Consider the following 20258-nt stretch of genomic DNA (forward strand, 5'->3'; position numbering starts at 1 on the left):
TACTTAATCCAATTTACGTAATTCCCAGTGCAATGCGCTCTGATACCAAAAAGTCTAGTGACCCTACCCGGATCCATTATCTAATCAGAGTTAATTACCGCATGCAATAATATATTAAAAGCGTAAGGAGCGGATAATTTAAAATACAACAAATCCAATCGACAGAATACAACCGACGATAACATAAGTGTATAAATACCATTATTCAACCAAATCGAAGGTTCAGGGTAAACAAATCCCTACCCTCTAAAACCTCACACTCTCGGATCCTCAATCCTGCTGAGAGCCACCTGGACCGTCCAGCCTCAAACCTGCCCCGCCACAAGGTACACCACAATACCCAAACACAGGGGCGTGAGCGACAACGCTCAATACATAAGCAATGATATATGTACAAATATGCGCACGCAGATGATTTAAAATCCCAGGTAAAACACTTGCTCATGGCGCCAGGAATATACAGTACCGGCTAGAGAGCGACTCCGCGGGGTACTCGTATATCCTATATCAGGGCTGAGCCAACCCCATCCTGACCCGAATTCAAAACAGGATACAAGACCCATATGGAAACTGTCATACCTGACTCGAGTCCAACATGAGATCACTGTTCCCTATGGAGACTGTCAATGACTCACATCTCTCATAATGCAATCATACGTAAAATCGTGTATGTGCTAAGGTGGTAAAACATGCTAAAACATGATAAAACATATAGCACATACTCATGCAACATACATGCAAATATATCATGCCGGCTATCTCGGTCAGTACTTACGTACCTCTAACACTGCTGGTCTAGACTTCAAGCCTACTAGTCCAGTCTACTGCTACTACAATGCAATTACTCATGCATCAATAATTAAGCTCTAAAAGTCTTAACTAAGCTATAGCATACTCCTAAATATTTTTAGGAAGCCAAAGCTATACATGCGTCCGTCGTTAGTCCTTTGTTGTCGCTTGCCTCAAAACTAGGTCACAGCTCCGCTACAATGCCGGGATCGCTATGCTACTTCCGGATTCTCCATAGGACGCCTGGATCTCCCTAGATCTGAGTTAGAAGGCCTGGGAATCGAGAGAGAAGAGAGGAGAGAGGTGCAAGAAATGAGCTCTCGGACCCTCTATTTATAGACACGGAACGGAACGTCCGTTCCCCATCGTTGTGTCCGTTCCTCTTCGTTGCTTCCGATGTTCCATCAAGTGCGTAAGCAATGACGTCATCTTGCTGACATCACGGATGACATCAACTGCCAGAACGTTGCTTCCGTTCCATGAACGTTTCTTCCGTTGTTGGTCACCCTTCGGGCCTTTTCCGATCATTCTGAATCCATTTCTGAAGTCCGTTAATCCAACCCAAACTTTTTTAATCATGTATTAATAAATCAAAACATGATTATACGATTAATATACTCATTAATCGTTAATTATGGATACGGATCACTACAACTTTCCTAGTATCTTAAAAAGTGTGAGTTTAATTGTGTAATGTCCACTTTGTCCTTATTTCAATATTAAAGAAGTGAGAGTTTAATTGTGTCATGCTCATTTTTTTTCTTGTGTCAATATTAAATTAAAGAAGGTGAATTGTCTTCCTCTTAATTGTCTTCCTCTTAATTTATTGTCCTGTTAGATAATTTTTATCCTTCAAATATTTTTGCCTCTCACTGTTCAATTAAATTTTGTTGTCATGTTCTCTTTGACTGAGATTGCCAGCGAGTATACATGTTTATATGTTGCATTTATTTGGCATTATTATATGGCATGATATATGATTTACCGTTTTCCATATTCATATGTCATGTGCATATACACGTTGAGCCTATATCTTGTTATACCTGATTATAGAGCCGCTCAACTCTATACTCGATAGTCTATCACTGAGAGTACCGCGACGGTGGGGACATGTATGTCTGACTACTCTGGTGTACTAGACGAGTGTGGTTGCACCCAGAGGTTGATCCATGCGGTGGCAGCACTCATGTGGCGCCGGTAGTGAGCATGACTTTTCAGATGACCTTTTACCAGTTATCATGTTGCATGCATTATATACATATGTTTACTCATGTTTATGTACTGGGCGTTAGCGCTCACGTCCTAGTTGTTATCTTGGACATCCTATTCCACGGGGTAGGTCGCAGGATGGACGGAGCTGGTAGTTCAAGGCAGGACTAGGGAGCAGGAGCCTTGAGGAGTTTATTATACAGCAGGATTCGATATAGTTGTATAATGTTTACTTTTAAGTTTTTCGATATGGTTGTATCACTACAGTATTAAGCCTGGATATATTTTACTAAGCTGATATGTAATTTATGGATTATGTTTCCGCACGTTTTACTCTGTTAAGTATTTTGTTGTATTAAGTTTAATGCATGCTATTAGTTGTCAGTTAGTAGGTGATTCTTTGCAGGGTCATTACATAAACTCTTCTCACTTATTCGTTATGATGTGCAAGAAATTTTAGAAGCTCGAGAAAGTTTCTTTGATTGATTGAATTTTGAGATTCATCATGCCCACGAAAAGGAAGTCCTTTGTTGTCGCTTGCCTCAAAACTAGGCCACAGCTCCGCTACAATGCCGGGATCGCTATGCTACTTCCGGATTCTCCATAGGACGCCTGGATCTCCCTAGATCTGAGTTAGAAGGCCTGGGAATCGAGAGAGAAGAGAGGAGAGAGGTGCAAGAAATGAGCTCTCGGACCCTCTATTTATAGACACGGAACGGAACGTCCGTTCCCCATCGTTGCGTCTGTTCCTCTTCGTTGCTTCCGATGTTCCATCAAGTGCGTAAGCAATGACGTCATCATGCTGACGTCACGGATGACATCAACTGCCAGAACGTTGCTTCCGTTCCATGAACGTTTCTTCCGTTGTTGGTCACCCTTCGGGCCTTTTCCGATCATTCTGAATCCATTTCTGAAGTCCGTTAATCCAACCCAAACTTTCTTAATCATGTATTAATAAATCAAAACATGATTATACGATTAATATACTCATTAATCGTTAATTATGGATACGGGTTACTACAACTTTCCTAGTATCTTAAAAAGTGTGAGTTTAATTGTGTAATGTCCACTTTGTTGAAATAATTAAAGAAGTGAGAGTTTAATTGTGTCATGCTCATTTTGTTCTTGTGTCAATATTAAATTAAAGAAGGTGAATTGTCTTCCTCTTAATTGTCTTCCTCTTAATTTATTGTCCTGTTAGATAATTTTTATCCTTCAAATATTTTTGCCTCTCACTGTTCAATTAAATTTTGTTGTCATGTTCTCTTTGATTTATTGTGAAAACATAAAATAAAACTATGTTTTTTTAAGTTCACAGTGTAAATATTTTTGTGTATCGTTCAAATTCTCTTTATGTTTAATTTATTGTCTTAAATTGATGTTTGTATCCACATTAATTGTGATTTTTTATGTATCCACTAAATTTTTTTCATTCTATTTTCACTAGATTAAAAAATTTATTTATTTGATTTTCACCGAATTTAATGGAGATAGAATGAAAATTAAAAATATAGTTGTCATCATTTGAAACCTAATTGGATAAAAAAAAATAGTTTATAACATAAAAATAATTAAAATATATAATGGTAACAATGTTATCAATATTCTATTTAATAATATTTAGATAACTATATTGTTTTTTTATTAAAATAAAAATATAATAATATTAATTAAAATAATTAGTTATGTAAAAGAACTTATCGATAATATTAATAACGTTATAAATAATTTTATTAATTAATACAAAAAATAAATTAACTTTACCGAAATATCTAATAGTTATAGTTTTATTAAAAATGGTGAGATGAATTGTGTATTGTCGAAATTGTCTTTATCTTCAATTTATTATCTTAAATTGATGTTTGTATCAACATTAATTGTGAGTTTTTACGTATATCCACTATTTTTTTTCATTCTATTTCCACAAAATTTAAAAATATATTTATTCGATTTTCACCGTTTTTAATGGAGATAGAATGAAATTAAAAATTTAGTTGTCATCTGAAACTTAATTGATAAAAAATAGTTGATAGCATAAAAATAATTAAAATAATGGTAACAATGTTATCAATATTTTATTGAAAAAAATAATTTCATCTACAAGACACATTATTATTGAAATTTAATATTTACAATGTAAGATATCGAATTTTTATTTAGTCATATTTAGTTAACTATATTATTTTTTTATCAAAATAAAAATACAATAAGATTAATTAAAATAAATAGTATTTAAAATAACTTACTTATGATATTAATTACGTTATAAATAACTTTATTAAATAATACAAAAAATAAATTAAATTTACCGAAATATAAAAAAAACCATATAAAATTTACTAACAAAGTTTAGAAAATTATATTCAACAAAATATGGTGCAATAGATTTTTTGCAATATTCATATGAAAATTCATAAAAAAAAAATATGTATATGTAAAATTAGTTTATATCTTCATGTCAAAAATATATTTAAAAAAAACTATTTACAATTGTGTAAATATAAATTTTGAATAAAAATATGGTTTTTTTAAGATCTGAATAAAAATATGTTAGTTTACATAATAATTGAAAATACTAAAAAAAAAATCAATTTTATTCAAAGAGTTAACAAAAAAATTTAGATTGTATTTATTCAAAAATTTAACGTCTTTCAATTTTATGAGCCAACAAAATTTTATGATTTTCGTAATAATTTTATTAAAAAACTGATAATTTTAATTTGGTTTTGATTTAAAACTATTGTACAAAATTAATGACTTAAGAAAGTATTTGTAGCTTGTATTACAAAATAACACACTTTCACATAACTTTAACAAATTATAAAACCAAAACAGAAAACACAACTTAATTAGAACTAAACCCAGTATTTTCCTTATTTATCTTGCAAAGTTCCAAAAAAGTCCACATGTTTTTCAGAAACAACTTCATGTGTAATTCAGTCTAAATATTATATATATATATATATATATATATATATATATATATATATATATATTTGCAAATTTGAATGGTCAAAAAATATTCTCCCGGACCTCGAGGAGACAGTAGAGTTCTTGCCTCTACCAAGGTGCAAGTTTACGCCATGTTCATTACATACGCTCTGTTATACTCGTGCGCCATCATAAGATTTCATAATATATATATGAAACAAACGAAAAACAACAAATTAGGCCAATGGAACAAAATTTAGGGTGCTTGCCCCGATAAGTGTCGGCCACCTTCTAAAGCTAAAAGGCACACAAAATCCTCATTTCATGCCCTATTTAACCATACATGCAATATTCAACTATTTTTGTCACAAAATTAGTTACCTAGAATTAAATATATATATATATATGTATAGCAGAACAAAAACCCGTGTTTTATGGGACAAATGGAACTTGCTTGTTATGAATAGGTCGTCTTCTTCTAACCCAAGGATAATCCATAGTAAAATATTCTGATTCCTTGGACATTTCTCTCCATTCATCTTTTCCTTTTGCATGCATCGCATTCTCTTGTGGCCTCAGATTGTTATAACCTAAATAAATGTCACGCATGATATATATCATATTATAATTAGAATTTTCATTTCAAATATATATTGTTATAACGCAAAACAAAACAGCCAAGAGCAATATGGATCTTCAACCATATATATCGATTCTGCAGGCACGAACCCTTTGGAAAAGTTTCCAACAACCAAGATAGGATATACACGAAAGGCCGAGAAATTGCGGATTTGATGAAAAAGAACCTTTAACTTCTTCCTTACCTGATGAAGCTTCATGATCAATATTCTTCAAGTTGTTGTATGGGACAGCATTTTCGACAGCAAGTCGTTTAACCGGTACCGCCGTCTCAGTTTCGGCCTCTTCACTGAGTTTTAGTTTCCTTGGCAGTGAAGAAGCTGTAGTACTGTACTTGGCTTCATTTTGGTGAAGAACATGTGCTTGGTCGGAGGCGCAGTGTACAAACATGAAACAAAATGCAGCCAAAAGGCTCAACAAATGCATAGCTTCCTACGATAGGAAATGGCTTAGACGAAAGCTTTAATTACAATGTTATACAAGGAAAGAAGAAATGGAAGTAGTGGTATTTTTAGCTAGCGAGAGAGAGGACATACACAAAACACAAAATTCAGTGTCCCGAGACCAGTACACTAATAACCCTTATTTTTATACTCACTTTTTGGGAAACCTCAAAACGTTGAATTGACTTTGGTGTGCGATATAGGGAATTGATGCTTGCTCGTATTTTTTTAATACCTACACCTTAATTATATTGTTCACGTTTTCTTTTTTGTTTGTCTCAAATATATAGTCATATATCATATTTAGTAATATTTTTTTACACTTCTTTACTAATATACCTCTATTAACTACACCTTGAAAATTGTGCAATCATTTTTTAATACATTAAATAGGGATAAAATAGAAAGTTTATATAAAATTTACTTTCCCAATAAATTTTTTTTAATTCGTGTGGAAAATAAAACAAGACAACATATATGGAACGGAAAAAATATCTTATTCTAATGATAAATTTTATATCTTCGAGAAAATTTTCATTTTGAATCGAGGGAAAGTAACTTTTTTTTTGTTTTGGTGTTTGTATAATAACTTATAGATTTTTGTTATTTTGGTCCATCGACCAGCAGAATGTTAATTTTCGTCCGAAAATGATTATTAGGACGTGGTTGTAGCTGACATGGTGAAAAAAATTGTGGATTTTTAGCTTAGTGGAGGAAGATTGTCATTGTCTATATATAAAACTTCATGTACTTTAGGTAACCAATGTGGGACAACTTAACACATTAACATAAACTTTATAAGCTCTATTCATTCCATCAGAAAAAGTCAATGATTGCGACACGAAAATATGTTTTAGTCAACATCTAATTAGTATTTTTTGGTAAAAATTAAATATTCCAGTGGTAGATGAACTAAAATAGCCGAAATTCAAAAGTTAATGTAGCAAGACCAAAAATTAAAATGTTGATCCACCAAAACAATTTATAGTATACCAAAAAAATATATTTTTCCTTGAATTTATTTATCTTTTATTCAAGAGGATCGATGTTGATTCTAGCAAGAGTATCACGATTCACGAGCCACTAGGTTTGTTAGAAAACCAATTTATCCTGTCTACGACTTTACTACATATTCTTCGTGTAATTTATGACATTGCCCTACGGATGGTTACCGGAAGGGTAATCGAATGGACTATATTTCTTTGCAGATCAATTGAATTGATATGTAATCAATTGATATGTAAATATGATCCGGTCAATTGATGCTGACAAATGGATAGTATCCGTCTGACAGCATCGATCGATCAATTACTATCAGGAAGGTGAACTGTGTTCGTATATAGAATTATTTGCACCAACCACCCTTGTGAAATATTAAAAATGCATATTTCTCCCTGTATAATTTTAATAAGCATCCTCAACCCTGACCTTTTAAAAAATTAGCACACTCACCCCTTTAGATGAGTGATTGTTGCGCACGCGCCCCTCATGCGACTGGGCAAAGATTTTGATATTTTTTTTGCACCAAATACCCCTGTAAAATATTAAAAATGCATATTTGACCCCTATGAAAATAATTTTTAAATATATTCAACTCATAATACACAATTTTTATTAAAATCTAATTATAAAATATTTAGCAAAAATTTTTCGTTTTATTAATTTAATTTTTAATTTATTATTATTATAAAATTGTTTTTTTAAAAAATATTATTATTTTATCTTGTTATCATTATTTTATTAAACTTTTTTCTTGTTTTCAACTTTTCCATTAAAAATGCATTCATAAACAAGATTTAAATACCTAAAAGTACCAAAATATTAAATCAAAATAATAAGTGAAAGATAAGTACCAAATATTTTTAATTTTATTTATTTTTTTTAATTTTAAATTTATAATATTAAATTAATTTATTTTTAAAAAAACTATTACTTTATCTCGTTATCATTATTTTATCAAATCATTTCGTATTTTCAACTTCTCCATTAAACATGATTCATAAATAAGGATTTAAATATCTAAAAATACCAAAATATTGAACCAAATGATAAGTTAATGAATGTTACTTTTTCGATTTAGAATTATATAATCATGTTATTTTTTTTATTATTTATTACAAATTATGCAATGCATCTTCTCGAAAAATTTAAATTTTGGTTCAATAATATAGTTCTAAATCGAAAAAACAATATGTTTGAACTTATCAGTTTAGTTCAATATTTTGGTACTTGAAAGTTGAAATTATTTAAATACTTGTTTATGAATGCATATTTAATGGAAAATTTGGAAATATGAAGTGACTTTAATAAAATAATGATAATAGGATAAAGTAATAATATTTTTTAGATGATAATTAATTAATTATAATACATTTAAAATAAAAAATAAAAATTTAATAAAACAAAAAAATGTTTTTTAAATATTTATACTTGGATTTTATTAAAAATTGTGTATTATGAGTTAAATAGATTTAAAAATTATTTTCACAGGGGTCAAATATGCATTTTTAATATTTCACAGGGGTATTTGATGCAAAAAAAATATCAAAATATTTGTCCAGTCGCATGAGAGGCGCGTGCGCAACAATCACTCATTTGAAGGGGCGAGTGTGCTAATTTTTTAAAAGGTTAGGGTTGAAGATGCCTATTAAAATTTCATAGGAAAAAAGTGTACATTTTCAATATTTCACATGGGTGATTGGTGCAAATAAGTCTTCCTATATATGTAATTTCTAGTCAAAGGATGCACGTCCAAATTCACGTGAGAATTTTGTTTTTCAAACATAATTTATGCCTAGGGGTTGAAGCAAACACGTTACGTACATGAGCAATACATGTTATTTTATATAAATCTACACTATGTAATATATTATAAATATTTTAATCTTTCTTGTTAAATTTAACCATACAAACTCAAAGTAAATCCCGTCAAAATTTTCTATTTGTGTCTTTTCAGGTAATTTCTAGCATTTCTTATTTTCCATTTTAAAAAAAACATGAAGAAAGTAATATCGAAATCATGAAAAAGGATTCACGACTCTTCTTTATTAATATAGATAATAATAATTTAAAAAATTGCAGGTGGGATAATGATATTACATTTATATGTACAACTAGCTAAACTTATCAATCAAGGGGGGGACATAAAACGTAGGATAGGTAGGACAGTTTATAGGTGTACTTTCGGTTCAATTTAATTTGAATTTAAATGTATGAAAACATTCTTCTAACACCATTTTATAAATTAATTTTATAAAACGAGATTTTCTTTATTCGATCAAAAAAATATATAACTTTTTATTTTAAAAGCATTACTTTCACTCTATATATAAATCGTATAAATCTATTTCTTAGATAAATTCTGCAAAGACCATCGTAACGGATACAATAAAGTCATCGCACAGGAAACTTACCCATAAATATAAATACCTATTATTATTATTATATATTAATTAATTATTCAGAATTTTAATTCCTGATCAGTACACATTATTTCAAAAGGATTGCACCAAACCTGCATATGCTTGGAGACTTTACAAATCAATACCACCAAAAGACACCAATTATGCTTCATTACATTTCCAAACCAAAGAACCAAAAATAATCTTTTTTATGCTACACAAAATTTACAAGCTTTCTCCTGGAAATTGACATCAAACAATGTGATAACAGGGAAAAAAAATTGACATAAGCAACACCTCCAAGCTCACAAGTTCAGATCACATGATGAATTCAAGAAATTTCAAGCAAACCGAGCCCAAGAAATATCGACATGCATAATTACAATGCTCGTATCTTCGAATTTTAAAGATACCCGTCATATAACTGCACCCTAATGGTTCCTAAGATGAAAAGAAGACCTTTAGAATCTACAGCAAAGAAGGCCTGACCTCCAACCTTTGTGTTTCCGAAAATGTCTCCTATCGGCTTTCGCCATTCTTACAGGACTGCTATTCCATTCAGATTGTAATCTGCAGATGAAACAAATAAACCAATATGAACAAAAATGTCAAGAAGGGAGGAACTGCAGAGACATTGAGAAGAATTTTACATTGGGAAGGCAAATGATCGGCCACTGGCAGCACTGCCATCAGATCGAAGGGAGAGGCTCCCGGAATTTGCTATTGGCCCTGAAAAAGTAATAAGACCCGCAGCAGTGAAGCTTGATTCTCCCTCGTCATGTCGAAGTTGGCTGACGACTGAAACCTCATCGGAATTCTTACGCCCATGCTTGATAGACTGTTGCTCTATACCTTGGCCATCATGAGTCATTTCGTTTTTCACATCCTTGTCGTTGACGTGCTGAACTAGGGTAGCTTCGGAGGACCTATCAGAGTCCTCATTCTTAACATCAACGGCTTGTTCTTGAGCATCTCCAGTGGTGTTGTCCTTAATGTTAGCGCATTGAGCTGACGAACTATCTGATATATTGTCAGCGGTTCCATCTCTATGAGCGTGCACTTTCCCTGATTCAACAAACTGTTCCTCTAAGTTTTCTGTTCGTTCATTTGTAATGTTCGAGACCATTTGTTCAGGGGAATTGAAATCCAAGGTAATGCTGTCGTGCGACACGGGGTTGGGTTCGATATCTTCCTTTGCTCCAGCTTCTGATTCTACTTCTACAGCCGATTCTGGAATCTTAGAAACTTCTTCTCCAGAAAAAATCTGCAAGTAAATTGCATGAGCATGTCAGCATTGTCGTTAGGTAAAATCGAGTGAGATTCAAGTCCGAAACTGAATGCAGCATGCTATGGTAAAATACTACCCGAGTAAAATTACAAATAATTGCTATCAAATTGTCTAAAACCACGATTCAAAAACAACTTTGTCTAAAACCAAGATTCAGATTTCAGAGCTGTATATCAGACAATTAATACGTAAATGCAGAACCAGTGCAAAATTAGTAACACATACTTCATCATGCTGTTCCACAGCTTTATTTCCCTCATCATCCAAAGATTTCAGAAAAGAACGAAGGAAACTCCTTGTACCAAACTCTTGAATGGGAAGCTTGCTATCTACATAAGATTCCTCTTTCGAATTATCGCAACCACAGTTTGTTTCACCTACCTGCATTGAGTCCTCCATTTCACAATTTGTAGCACTGTCATTGGCAGACAAGTTTCCTGAGGGCAATTTTGACCTGCATTGAGCGAGTAATTCATCATAGCTCACTCCAATGTTTCCACATTCAGTCGCACCAATGTTTCTGGTATTTCCTAAAGATGCTGCCTCTAATCCATTTGATATAACAAACACATTGTTGATGTCTCCCTCTGCGCCAGGTTGATCATCTTTACAACTTTCGATCAAAATTTTGTCCTTTGTAGGCATCCCTTCGTCAATGCATATGTCCTTCACAACGTGAAAATTAATCTCTTTGTCACGGACAGTCAACTCAGGTGATTCACATTCCAAGACGTTTTTGTCAGTACAAAAATCCGGATCTTTCTCCAACAGGTCTGAAGTAGTCATTTGTGGCGAGCTGAAATCGCTCGATTCACTTTTCTTATCAACATTGGAAAATTCAAGAGCCGGGCTGCTCTGCAACTTTTCTTCGTCTTCTGCTAAAGAAGACTTTCTAGGAGAATCTAACCTTCCAAGTTCACGATTGTTTACATGATCATCGACAATATTTATGTCCCAATGCTTGCCTCCACCACGTACCTCAAACCCCATATGATCATTTGTCCTTTTGGAACCATTTACTTGGCATACTACATTACCTTCAAAGGGCAGGGGATCTGCTTCCTTCCCAAAACTTTTAGAATCATAAATTGTTGCGTTCTGATTTTCCTTCGTGTTCATGTTTTGCTCTTCTGCATCGAGGACACTGTCATTGAAATTCAATGGTTTAGAAAAATCTCAGAAACAAAGAGGGTGCAAAACAAAGGCTTAAAATCTGCCAGGCATTTCAATTCTTGCCCATTCAGAAGTTTGGAAAGTCATAAAAGTACTCATGTAGTTAGAAAATTTGTCGCATGAAAAACTAACTAATCGAGATTTAAATTTTAAAAAACGGGCTCATACCAAGTTTCATGCTTCATTTCACTTGGCATCGTTTCGAAAACTCTCAGCAGCTGTGAAGCAAGTATCCACTAGGCAGGCACATAAAACTCAAAACAATCTGCCAGTCAGAATGTTGGCAAAGTTAGAGCGGATGAAAACAACAGAATGTCATAACAGATAACGTAATGACAATATGTCATTGGTGATTAAACATAAAGGAAAAACGATTTGCCGCAAACAAATGCAAGCCACGGAGAGGGAACAACACATAGAACAGAGCCAATCTCAGATTACAACGAAAGGGTTTTTTTTTATTATTATTTAAAAAAACGAAGGAGAACTCATGATTCCATCAGTTTAGAATCTTGGCCGGACCCGAGTGAGTAAAATCAATAGATATAGTAAAATAAGCACATACATAACAAAGACCTCATGATTCCATCAGTTTAGAATCTTGGCTACGAGTGGTAACTTTGAATATGAATATATAAATACGGAAAACATAACTTCCGAACTGATTTCTTTAACTTTCCTCGAGTGGAACAGTAAAAGTCATAGTTTTAAAAAAAGTTATATATTTTTAAAATGTAACTGGATATCCAGAAAAATAAAAGATAAAGAAAGACTAAGAAATTATCTTTTTTTCTCTTTTTAACTTGCTTGAACAAAACACGTATTACTATTTGGAATTGGAATCTTCCCTTCGTCTAAAGTAGAAGAAGAGGACAAGAAAAAGTCACCCCATTCTTCAAACATCCCAGCAGCTAAAAGAATACATATACTCACATTTTATTAAAAGTCAAAACCCCAATCCCCACATCATTTGTCCTCTACCTCCCAGATCTAAGCTACACCCTAATTTTATATAACTTTTTTAATCTTTTAACCATTCCATAATCTCACTTACAATTATCCGCCCAAATCCTTAATGCCTGACAGATTTCATTTTTATCAAATCCCCGAAAATTTTAAAATGCAAAAACGCGCACCGCCCCATCCAAAACCCCCCAAAAAAAAAAAAGAAAACCCAGAAAATCAAATTCAGAAGCAAAACCCACAAATTTTCCCCACGTAAGAGAATTATTAAAAAAAAAAAAAAAAAGCCCAAAATGGAAGTAGCTAAATTACCCGCTCGATCAACATTAAAAAAACCCACGTTTTCACAAATTTCTGAAAAAGAAGCTCCGACGTTTCAGAAGTTGATCAGCTCAAAAAAAAAATTCCCCAAATTTAAAAAAATAAAAAAAAATAAGAATATCAGTTGGAAATTTTATCAGAAACGAGCGACTACTAGAGGAAGATCTAAACATGAAGAATCAACAACAAACCTTAGCTGCGAAACATCAGCCGCATAAACGACACAGCATCACGCCGTTTGATTGTTAGATACAGATGGATACACTCTTCCTCTACAGAGAGAGAGATAGATTCCTAGAGAGAGAGAAAGGGAGAGGAGATTAATGAAATGGGATTTGCGCTGTATAATACATATAATTTAGTGTGCGTAGACAGCGATCAAGTGATGATAGTCAACACCTTCCTTCGTTTCTCTCTCTCTAGGTGTAGATACAGAATTCTGTATGTATAGTGGGGGTAATAAATATAAATAAGTAAATAAATTGGGTGTCGGTTTTCATACTAAATGTTATGTTACCCCTAGCCTAGCTATCACATTAATAGTACGTTATTTGGTCGTTTCTTTTATCTCTGACCGTTCATGCTCCACTTCAAACTGTTTTTAAGATATTATTACTATTACTATTACTATTACTGTAATTTTAATTTTAAATCTCATTATTTCAATTTTCAGTATTAATATTATCGATATTAATATTACTCATATTTTATATGGACATTAGATATACGATTAAAATTAGGGTAAATTGACTTTAAATCTTTAAACCTAAACTAAAGTTTGTATTCAATCTTTGTAAAAAAAAAAATTGTTTACACTCATTGATCCACGAGAATGTGTTTCTACACTCCTACATGTCTTTTCTCGAGCGAACTTCAATACCACAAAACATTAAAAATATAATATTGATATATGATATTTGAGCATTAATTGGTTTAGATATGGTACAAAGATAAGATTTTAAATATAAATCTGAACATGTTTATTAATATCAACAATTGCAACATATATTTAAGTACTCAAAAATCATATATATATACCAGATTTAACACATTTGTTACTCAGATATCATATATTAGTATCATATTTCTAATGTTTTGTATCGATTTTCATTCAGATAAGACAAATGTGTCATTAATATCGATATTTGCTTACATGTTGAGTACTGATCAAAATAATACATTAGTACCAAATTTGAAACAGTTTATATGTAAATATCATGTATTTGTATCATATTTTTAATGTTTTATACCAACTTTCATTCGAGAAAAACACGTGTGGGCTCAGGAGTGCATAAATTTTTTTTTGTGAATCAAAAAGTGTAAACACATTTTTTTCTAATAGAGATTGAACACAAACTTTAATTTAGGTTCATGGATTAAACTCAATTTACACTTAAAATATTAATCTAAAGATCGCATCTCATTGATGGGGATTGAGATTTATGTGTAAATGGCATGGACCATACATTTTCTTTTCAAGAAAGTGCCTCTCTGAGGCAAAATGTTTGTAGTTCATATTGTTTTCACACACAAATACTCTTGTGAAACGGTTACATGAGTCAATTTTTTTGAGATAGATTTTTTGCTTGAGTCACACATGAAAAATTATTATTTTTTATGTCAAAATTAAGTACAAATTTTAATTGTAAATATGAATAGAGTTTACTCATTTCATGATAAAAATTGTGGGACTGTCTCACAAGATACTTGTCCTTATTTTTTTATATCCAAATGTGATCTTGTTTGTTACATTGATGTTTTTTGTTTGATTATTGAATATATTTACCTCTTGGAATTAGAATTATTTTTCATCAATTTTTTTGTGAAATCGTCTCATGAGTTAATTCTATGAGATGAACCGCCTAAACTCGATCCATAAAATTTAATACTAATTTTTTGTGTAAATTTTTTTTATTTTTCATTGTATATATGCATGGATGTAATCATCTTGAATGTTTGGTTTTGACTTGTTTATAATCGAATCGAGCTCGAATTTTATTTAACGAATATATTCATAGTTCACGAGCTTATTCGAGTTTTTATTGAGTCTAATGAACTTAATAAATATAATTTATACATTTAATATTCATTAATTTTATTAAAAAATAAATTTTATATTTAGAAAAAATATATAATATTTTTATTAAAATTTGTAATTTTATTCTAGTAAATAGATTTTTATATATTCATCATAAGTAAAACTGTGAAATCTATAAATTAAATATCAAAACTATTATTTTCCATCTAAGAATTTACTCACAACCTACTAATTAACCAACTTGTTCACGAGCTAACGAACCAAATATCGTAAAGTTTGAGCTTGACTCATTTATCTTAATGAGTTTCATTAAACGATCTCAAACGATATTTATCGAATCGAGCTTCGAATATCTCACGAGTGACTTGCTTTATTTACATCCCTAATATAAGGACCGGATTGACATATCACATGGATATAGATCTATGAGACTGTTTCACTAAAGACATGCATACTCACTATTCTTTATAAGTAAAAAAATCAGTTATATATATATATATTTTTTTTTAAAAAAAAGCAGATACATATTTAGTATTGAAAATGAAAACAATAAATATTGATAACCTTTATAAGTAAAACTAATAAATAAATGTCATCTAAACAAATACTTTTATAAACTATAATTTATAAATTATATCAGTAGGATATAAAAGATGAATTAATTTGTTAAATAATTAAATCTAAAAAATTCAACCAAGAAGTGAGTCAACTGTTGAAAAAATTCCCAGCAATTTCGTGGGCGTATTTCCGTACGCGTTTTTCGAGACAATATATGTTTTGTACAGTAGTTGATCAATTGCATTGCATGGACATCCAAACAAATATATTATTGTGGGAAAGGTCTGACTCTGGAATTGGTTGTCATAAATTTTTTTTTAAATTTAACAGAATTCATTTTTTTTAAGGTGGCAGAAAAAAAAATTTGAAGTCAAAGCTACGCTGAAATTCCATTTGTTATTTAATGATTATTTTTTTTAAGAAGCTTCAGATTTTGTAGTATTATTATTATTATTATTATTATTATTATTATTATTATTATTATTATTATTATTATTATTATCAGCATTATATCACGATTAAATGCTATGGCATATCCCACACGATCTCCGAGTATTTTAAATCACATTTCAAATGATCTCTTTTAAAAAAATTACATTTCAAATATAAGTGAGAAAAATTTAACAATTTGTTGTTTAACGTTGAGATTCTCCATGCCAATACTTCTTATCACAAGATTAAAGTGTTCGTTTTGCGTTGCTTATATCTACATTTACCGACATCTTCTATTGGTTTTCTATATTGAGCTCGGCTTCCGAGGGTATATGTGTAAATTGCACTAGCTTCATTTGCAAGCAATTTGTACAATTTTCGTTTTCCAACTTACCTTAGTTAGCGCTCGCAGCATCTTACTTATGAGACATCAAGTGAAGATATGCACTTAGTTCTCGGGACATTTAAGTGGGTGGAATAAGAGAGTGTTTGACCAGAGATTAGGGATTTGATTTTCATTAAAAACACTTTCTTGAACTAGCATGTCGCACAAAACTTGTCTTGTACGGTTTATTGGTTAGAGCGTAATTTGCAAGTTATTGCGTTAGTTCAGGAGTGTACCCAGTGCACACCGAATGATAGCGGCTATGAGTTCTCACATGTTAAAAAAAGTGAAGAGAGATACACTTCCTATAGCATATGCTTATTTTGAACAAAATGAGTAAAAAGTTCCAAACTGTTATTATTAAATGCTAGCTAGAAAATGAGTTGAAACGTTAATATCTTATAAAAATAAAATAGCAGATGTTAAATGAATGATAAAAAACATGATAAATAAAGATTGGTAATTTGTGTTGAAAATAGTATTGTGTTTGATTTGATTTTTAGGAATAAGATTAAGTAATTGTTTAAAATTTTTTGCCAAAAATACCATTTATATTTTATTGGATGAGTGATTTTTAGGTTGGAGGGAAAGGGTAATTATGAAATTTATGTGTAAGATAAAAACAAGGATAAATAATACTAGGGTGAGGGAAGGGTACAGTTAACCTACTATAAAAACAACTTTATCCTTTCTAGGTTAGATTAACTTGTTTTAATAAAAATCATACCAAACAATGGATTAAATAAAAAATCACACACAAACCTACCTAATCCCTTGTACCAAACACTGCGTAAGGATAAAGTTATGTGTACATAAAGTCTTACATATAGGGTTACACGCTTTATTAAATTTGGAAAATATCTCTAAATTCTTTTAAATTCTTTCTTCCTACAATTATTTTTCTATCTCAAAAAAACTTTTAATGAAAATATTGTTTTTTATTTTATTATTTATTGTGCAGTTTTAGGCTTTCAAAATTGAAACCGATCCGAGTTGACCAGAAAATATCGGATTAGATTTTCATCATGTAATAATTATTTTTTAAAACTTTGATTTTTAAAAATAATTTTTTATTTTTCTGTAGTAATTATATTTTAAATTTTGTACAATTAAACTTTAACATTTATAAACTTTGTTATCATGTATTTAAATCAAAATATATTGATTATTATTATGTGTATTCAATTATTTTGTTTAAAAAATAAAAATCATTTTTTATTAAAAATAATTATTTCATAATTAATTTTTTCGGGTCAAATTTTGGGTCCAACCGGATCTGACCCGAACTCAAAAAACTCAAACTAATCCAATATTTTTCTGGTCAGCTCGGGTCGCGTTAAATTTGACATCCTTAGAACTGTATAATAAATAATAAAATAAAAAATATTATTTTTATTAAAAGTTTTTTTGAGCAAGACTAACAATTGTAGGTTGAAAAAAAGAATTTTTAAAAAAGTTTTAGGATATTTTCCGAATTTAATAGTTCGTGTAACCCTTTATGTAACAGTTTATATGTACACATAGCATTACCCATATTATAATTCTAATATTTTAAACCAACTAGCAATCTAAATATTATTTGTCCATTGTTTGCATAGCAAGACAATTATTGATCCTAAACACTTGTGATCTTGATAATATTGAATTTTCGAGTCATAGGTTCCTAATGCAATTTTACAATTAGTATAGGATCTAAACTAGGATAACATGCACTTAAATTCCTTTAAGAAAATAATTAAGGCCTTTTATTCCTGATCCCATTTAAATGGCGTTTTCAAATTTATATTCATGGTCAAATTATATATTAATTAATACATTTATTCCAACACAATCGGTTACCTTCTCAAGAAAAAATAAACATCAATGAAAGCGAAACTCCTTTGTAAATATTGAAATGCAGTTTTTTTTTCTTAAGAAACCGAGTATAATAATATAAGCTTATGTTTTTACACGTACTTAAAAAATAGTTTTATTGTTTTATGATAAAAAAAAAATAAATTTAAAGTATGTGATTTGACAAGATTTTTGTATAAGATTTTTGAAAAATATTTTTTAAAAAAATTCTTCAATTGTAGTTCTTAGAGAATAAGTATAGTTCTTAGAGAACAATAGAGATATATATGTTTTTTAATGTTTTTAAAATTTAAACTTATGATAGAGAACGAAACATGCTATCTTTTAATAACAAAATTCTTTTTATAAAATAGTTGTTTCAACAAATATTATTCTTAAAATAACTTCAAAAAATTCTATAAAAAAAGCTTAATAAATTTTTTTATAAAATAATTAAAATTAATTGTCCAAACGGAGATTTAAGTTACTTGCAAATAGATTATTTATTTTCAAACAAACTACGTTTCATTTAATTTTTAAGGCTAGTTAGACGAAAATAAATTGATCCCATATTTATTTCTTACGTTGAATAGAAAATCGAAAATAAATTTGTTCTTGGATAAAAAAAAATAGAATATTTAAAAATATTTTTCAAGCGATTAGTTGGGTAAATATATATTTTTTTAATGGAACTTATTTATTTAGTTTCATAACGGTCAAGTGGTGTCCTCCAGGACATGCAAGTTGCTTGTCATGACTCAATAAGTAAATATTATTTATATTTATTTATATTATTTATATTTGTATCGGTAAGGTTGAGTCATTTGATGGGATCCAGCTTTAATAATTAATAAATAAGTAAAACTACAAAATCATCATTTTATTTTTACGTCATCGAAAATAAAATAGAATGTTAAATTTTTTATTTCTATTCTAGTTTTCCTATAAAATATATTTTATATTTTTTCAAGGAAAATTAGATTTTATAATTTTTTCAAATCTTATAATAATTATTATTATTTTAAGAAGAATACAGCTTGATTATCACATATTATCTCATTATATTATTAGTAGAGATACTCTAATTAACTAACTTATAATTAATTGATGAAACTTGATTTGAAATTATCATTATATATTCTAAATTAAGTTTCAATAAAACCAAAATTATTAGGAAAATTATTCATTTTATATGACATCCTTTTTTTAAGTCATTTGATGTTTTGTTATTTATCAAAATGACGCTAACTTTGTGACCTTTGATTTTTTTATTTACAAAAATGAAGCTCACTTTAATAAAATTGATAATATCTATTGTTTTGTGAATATATGTTCAGAAAAACGCTATATTTTTTTGTATTTTTTAAATTTTAAATTCTACAATTTATTATTATTTTTTGTTTTGTTAGAAAAACATATTATACGAACACGCAACGCGTGCAACGAAATAATAGTATTTATTAATTACAACACAAGATTTAAGTAAAGATAAAAATAATTATTTACAAAATAACGATTTCACTTCCTTCGAATATTTTTAAAATTTTAGAAAATTAATGAAACGAACTAATCAATTTGAAGATTTTTCAAATATAATAAGTTTTATTGTATTATTTGATGTAAAAACAATCTATGATGCTATTATTATTATATGAAAATCATGGAAAAAAAATGCAATGGGAATGTTTGATGATTTTCAAAGATTGAGTTGTACAGCTAATACTAGCTATATACTAATTCTTTTTTTTTTAGAGCAGCTATATACTAAATTCTTTTTTTTAGAGCAGCTATATACTAATTCGAATAATTACAAAGAAAATAAAAAATTCGATGTACCACAAATGAAAAATGATAT

The 20258-nt window shown here is 29.9% G+C and overlaps 1 protein-coding gene across 1 annotated transcript; it reads right to left on the reverse strand.

Annotated features, from left to right (window-relative positions):
* Positions 1-9566: 9566 nt before the first annotated feature.
* Positions 9567-13487, reverse strand: LOC140874801 (uncharacterized). Its single transcript, XM_073278215.1, has 5 exons — positions 13349-13487; positions 12042-12138; positions 10926-11844; positions 10063-10676; positions 9567-9982 (listed from the first exon to the last, which is right to left on the reverse strand). The coding sequence occupies exons 2-5, from the start codon at positions 12068-12070 to the stop codon at positions 9874-9876; spliced, it is 1671 nt and encodes a 556-aa protein (XP_073134316.1). The 5' UTR covers positions 12071-12138; positions 13349-13487; the 3' UTR covers positions 9567-9873.
* Between the last annotated feature and the right edge of the window lie 6771 nt (positions 13488-20258).

This window comes from Henckelia pumila, chromosome 1 (assembly GCF_033568475.1).
Source record: "Henckelia pumila isolate YLH828 chromosome 1, ASM3356847v2, whole genome shotgun sequence".
In the NCBI taxonomy this organism is placed as follows: Eukaryota; Viridiplantae; Streptophyta; class Magnoliopsida; order Lamiales; family Gesneriaceae; genus Henckelia; species Henckelia pumila.